The following is a 5,989-nucleotide window of genomic DNA, read 5'->3' as shown; positions in this document are numbered from 1 at the left end:
AAAATAGTTTTTGTAAATTTTCGAAAGCAATTGTTCTAGTATTTTAAAAATCGGACGAATCATTAGACGGTCAAACTAGTTTTTTATTATTTGAAAAAATAAATTTAGTACTACAATATATCAACGATGATTTTGTTAATTTGAGTGACATTGACTCTTAATTTACAAACAGGAGTAATTGATTTGTTTGTTAGTATATGATATTAGGATAACTATAGAATATTTATCTTTTAAGAAGACAAAAATTTAGAAGAAATTACTCAGCGTTTAATTTTTTTAAAAAACAATCATAATTTAGAATGTAAAAGAAAATGCTTCTAAGTTGACAACAAATTATCTTAATCTTTTTATTTTTTAGGACACTTCAATTTGTGTCTCCTAATTTTAGTTGAGACACCAACAATAAAGACAATTTGTAAAGCGATAGTGGTATAATTAGATACAAAAATTAGCGTCCTTAATATCACTAAAAAATGTCCTTGATCGTTCTTTTTATTGTATTGGATATTGGTGACTAATAGTATTAAGAAACTTTTCAAATTTTTTTCCACAAACGTTAAACTTGACATATAATATTACGAACTTACATAGTTATTGAATTTTTTCCACGAGCAACAAAATCCATCTACATTTCATTTATTATTACAGCACATAATTTATGGTTACCACTAGAAGATAATAATGGTGTGATTACAAAATCTCTAAAAGCAAGATATGATTATTTTTCTCATTTAAATGTAGTTTGATTTTGTTGTTGGTTGAAAAAATTCAACAACTATTTAAGTTCGTGTTTGTGATATTGCATGGCAAGTTCAAAGTTCATAAGAAAAAAACATATTTTTGAAAAGTTTCGTGATATTAGGCGCCAATATCTCTATGATGTTTTACCTTATCTGTAAATTTTAAATTTGTTGCATTTCATGTTACTACTATGATTCAGGACGTGTGTTCTATAATAACTAGTTTTAACTCACGTGCGATGCATGGCGGAATATTTTTTCATCATACGATTTTAAATTGTTAATTGATTAATTAAAATGAGAAATAATATAACTATATAAGATTTAAGCTAGAAAATATACTATATAATAACAATTCAATAAATATATACTCCTCAATTCATTTTACACCTAAAGACATTAAATTAAACATATTTAAAATGGAATCAAGACAAACACGATTATTTCGACAATGATGAAGAGACTATATCAAGTGTTGACATTTTTGAAAAATATGTTTAAAACAATCCTTCATAGTTCTCTACTAAAAATAATGTAAAAATGCTCACTTTTAACAAAATAATGAATCGTAACTCATAATATTCAAAACATCAAAATTATGACCATTAAAAAATTCAAATGATAAACTAACAAAACAAAATTTACATTAATTGGTTGAATTAACATTATTACATTAACTTTTGAATATTGGAGCGTTTATCCTTATTTATTGCACTTTTAAACGTGGCTTGTTGGAACATGAAACATCTATACTATTTTTTATGCTACTTTACAATTCTCAATACTACTACAAATTTTCTTTTTGTAAAAATATACAATTCTTCCCTCTCTAAGAATTGTAAGATTGAGATAAAATTCTCGAACCATATACACACGGTACTCTAACTATTTTAATCAAAGAAAAAAAAATTAAATGAATTGGAAATTACAATGAAAATTAGTCAAGAAAAACCCTCTTTCCACAAGACAAATTACATCACAGTTAGTGCTCTCGGATTGACGTAATATCCCCAAAGATGAAACGACTTCCTCCTAATGTATATAACATCTCAAACTTGCTAGACACTATGAACTTGATGGGCTCCAAAAATCGAGCAATACAATGTTCCTAAAATATATTTGTTGGTGTGTAATTCATCCACAACTCCATACATTTTATGGGCACAAAATTAGGACATGAGAGATCATGGAATTAAAACATTATAAATTAAAAATTAAGACAATATAGGTTACAAAATTTGTTAAATGCTCATTATTCTGTTTAAAGATTTGTAACGGTCGGTTACTCATGCTTTAAGAATTAGTCAAAGTGCTCATTAAAATTTGTAACCGTCGGTTACTCATTGTAGTGCTTTAAGAATTAGTTAAAGTGTTCATTAAAATATCTAAATAAATATTCATAAAGCTACTTATAAATATTCAAATTCATACCTAAAACTTATAAATATTTAAATTTTTTCCCAAACTTCACAAATTTTTATAGGCTATTACCTCGTTGGCAAAGTGGAATACTCTAACGTGTTATGTTAATTATTTCCAATGGACACTATGTTGAAGGAGTGACGGCATCATAGACATAATAAATTCCAATGTCATATATTAAAATATTTTTATTTGAGTTTAAAGAACTTAATCAGCCATATAAATTCCAAATATTTCACTTTTCCAATAGAATTTGCGATATTAATATATATATGTATAGAAGGAGTAACGACAATGCAACATAGCCATATTAAATAGTAATGGCATATTGGTCAATTAATTAGGTAACTGCAATTTATAGCCTAATTTTAAAATTTAAATATTGATGGCATTTACTACACATAAATATTTATAGCAGTTACTACAAATATACAGATTTATTAAAAATCTAGCCCAAAATTTATAAAAATTTAAATTTACACCTAAAAATCAAATATTTACAATTTAGGCCAAAACTCACCTTTTATATATGTATAGATAGATAGATATGCAACTTTTATTTTGGAAACTCTTTTCTCTCTAATGAGGTGAAATTAATTATCTACTAATAATACTTTAATTACTTTTTTTAACTTTCTCTTACTTTTTCAATTATTCATTAAAATTCACGTCAAACCAAAAGTGCATATTCTTATGGGACAGATGAAGTATATTATTATGGTCGACTAGTAGTTAAACTGGTCCGACTAACTGAATCATACATGATACAGGGATAGTTTTGCTGGTTCACTTAATGGTCTCATTTTCAAATAGCAAATTATGGTGTAGCGCATCATGCACTCCACCATTTAATGCATTAATTGCAGAAATTAAGATATTAATCATAATGATTTAGTATTAATTGGGACAATTTTAATACTAGGGTGATTGATAAGTTGTAGATCCGAAACAAAATACACATTGATCTCTGGATTCTCCCCTAATACAAGAAACTAGGTGGATGAATGGTGGCACAAACTCCGGCCCTTCAAGCCACATAGATACCTCATCCGCGACCGCGCTTTAGGCGCCTTCTTCTGCACCTTGACCGCCACCACAGCCTTGGCGCTCGGGGGTGCAAGGGGCGCATCAACGTGCCTATCGAGCCATGATATGATGTCCGAGAAAACCACCTCAATGTTGTCGTCTGGCTCCCCTGCTGTGAGGCCGTGCCACATCCCCGGGTAAAGCTTCATGGTCTTGTCCGTGCTGCTGGCCCGCTGGTACAGCGCCCGGCTCACCTCCGGGTCAGTCACTGTGTCCGCCTCCCCGTGCAGCACGAAAAATGGCAGTGTCACCTAAACACAACACAAGGTAACATATCCATCATTTTTCTTCAATTTCATGAAATTGATCATGCATATTAACATATATATACCTCATTCAAGCTATCTTCAAGATCCATGCTAGTCCGGAGCATTTCCAACGCGGTCTTCAGCCTAGGCTTCTGCTGATATATCAGCTTGTTGCAACGAATCTGCAGCAGCACGACGAAAATAGATAAAATGCAACAGCAGCAGCAACAACAACAACAACGAGATGTCTTCAACTGACCTCTTCGCGCTTTGTAGGGTCCTTGAAGGCTGCATTGATCACATCTTTGGTTGGGACTATCTTCCACTTAGGTATCACATCTTCAACTTGGGTTAGCATACTGATAACTATAGGGTGTGGCTTTACCTTCTCCGAGATCTAGAGAGGCGAAAAACGTGCAAACAAGGATGAGACGACAAACCTAGTACAAATCAAAAGGCTTAAAACAGAGGAAGCAAGTTGTGGTGGGTATGACCTTACACATAGGAGCAACAAGAACAGCGCCGTGCCAGAAACTAGGATCCTTCTTGTGAGTCAGCAGCGCCACTGCCCCGCCCATCGACTCCCCATATAAGAATCTTCTATGCTCCCTATACTCTTCCTGTGCTGAAAAACAAGATTCCAAGAAAATGGCCTTGGTAAACTTTTAACTACTGGAATTGATTAGGATTTTTTTCAAAAAAAACAACTTGCATTTCCTCCATTCACTCAAATTAAAATAGTTGTAGTTATGATTATAAAAAAAATTAAGGTGGGAGAGTTTGGTAACTTACCACATATTGACTTGAAATGGTTGCTACAATCATGTACAATGTTGTCAAACCTCTTGATGTAGCAACGAGCGCCCATTGACCGGCCATGGCCCTCGTAGTCAATTCCAAACACGGCATATCCATGGCTCGCAAGCTTCTCCCCTACACCTAAATCATCAAATTTGTGTTGAACAGTATCAGAATTTGAAGTTTTATATGCTTATAAGCATTAGTTGGTTCATAGTTCAAAATTCCATTTTTTAATGTATGTTTGAATTTAAGGTGTGAAGAAGTGACATTTGATGCTTACATATAACTGCTAGCTAACCTAATCAACCAAAGTAAGCCACCAAACTCTGATCACATACCTTAATTTCATGTTTTCTTATGCACTTAGGAAATAGTTGTAAGCAAGAAATCACACAATTAAGGGAAAATAATACTCATACTATTGAAAAAGTAGAGGTGATCATTATTGAAGGTTGGTGTCGGTTAGTAGTGGAAATCATGACTAAAATCCAGTTTTATTACAGTGATAAATCTTAGATATGAGCAAGAGTAAAAAACTGAAATGCAGAAGCTATTATTGTCTTAAATAGTAAAATAAGAAATAAGAAATGAAATTGCTATATAGTATGGGGCTTACCTTTCATGAAATTACTACACTCCATGCCATAACCTGCAACAGCACTCATCAATGCCATTTAATTTTTACAACAAGCAAACCCAAATAAAGTTTCCACACTTTACACCAAACACGTGACACACACACACACACACACACATAGAGAGAGAGAGAGAGACCATGGCAGAGAAAAACCAGAGCTTTAGGAGAAGACAAAGGCAGCCATCTGCAAGTGAAAAGCTGCACACCTCTGGAGTTCTTTACATACTCCTAAAACAAGGGGGGAAATATCATAACAACATTCAACTTAATATTTCACAAATCCAAGAACAGGAGAAGTGCCATGTATGATGTATATATACTCCAAATATCACCCCAAAAAAAGAAAAAAAGAAAGAAAAAAAAAGAGGAAGAGAGAGAAGAATTCAGCAACCTCATGATACTGAACATCCATGCTTGATTCTCAGACACGGCTCTCACAAAACAGCATCAAATCATGGCCACCACAATTCAGCTAAATATCAAATATATATGCAGTTTTCAAGAAAAGATAAAAGCAAAGCCAATGTTTCACATTATGCATAGCATCACATCTATCTCTCTCTATATATATATATATGTAGTCTCTAAAAAAGGGGAAGCATTTCATCTTGGAGTTATAGTAATAATACTATAATAATAAGAGCATATTTTGGTAGCATACGTGTCAATATAATTGGTGGATTGTCAAAATGGATTTATTATTGGCGGGTGGGCTGCAATTATTTTTTCACCTACACCTGTTTTACTAGCCGAACCCAACGCCCCCCACACCACACCTCTCACTTCCACCAATCCACAACTCAAAACTCGACTAATTTTTTTCATATTTCATATTTCATCACAATACTAATAACTCAATTTCACCCATAATTTCACTTATTTAATTCATCATATTAATAACCTCTGTAACTATTTATTCATATAACTTCGGTGCCTTCAAACAATTTCCCTCATGTGTTAGTACTTAGAAATTAGAATTGCTTTCATTGTTGATGGGGTGCGTACTAAACAAGCCCAACAGCAATGACGGCCCATCAGCCCAAAGCCCAAGGAAG

At 32.8% G+C, this 5,989-nt stretch overlaps 1 protein-coding gene across 1 annotated transcript; it reads right to left on the bottom strand.

The window, feature by feature from the left end:
- Positions 1-2,972: 2,972 nt before the first annotated feature.
- On the bottom strand, positions 2,973-5,520 carry LOC121810249 (caffeoylshikimate esterase-like). The gene is made up of 8 exons (XM_042211018.1): positions 5,326-5,520; positions 5,072-5,162; positions 4,914-4,946; positions 4,289-4,435; positions 3,991-4,121; positions 3,756-3,893; positions 3,580-3,678; positions 2,973-3,499 (listed from the first exon to the last, which is right to left on the bottom strand). Exons 1-8 carry the CDS (start codon positions 5,344-5,346, stop codon positions 3,155-3,157), a joined length of 1,005 nt encoding a protein of 334 aa, XP_042066952.1. The 5' UTR covers positions 5,347-5,520; the 3' UTR covers positions 2,973-3,154.
- Positions 5,521-5,989: the final 469 nt, after the last annotated feature.

This window comes from Salvia splendens, chromosome 7, assembly GCF_004379255.2.
Source record: "Salvia splendens isolate huo1 chromosome 7, SspV2, whole genome shotgun sequence".
Taxonomy (NCBI): Eukaryota; Viridiplantae; Streptophyta; class Magnoliopsida; order Lamiales; family Lamiaceae; genus Salvia; species Salvia splendens.
This window is presented reverse-complemented; position numbering and strand designations above follow the sequence as displayed.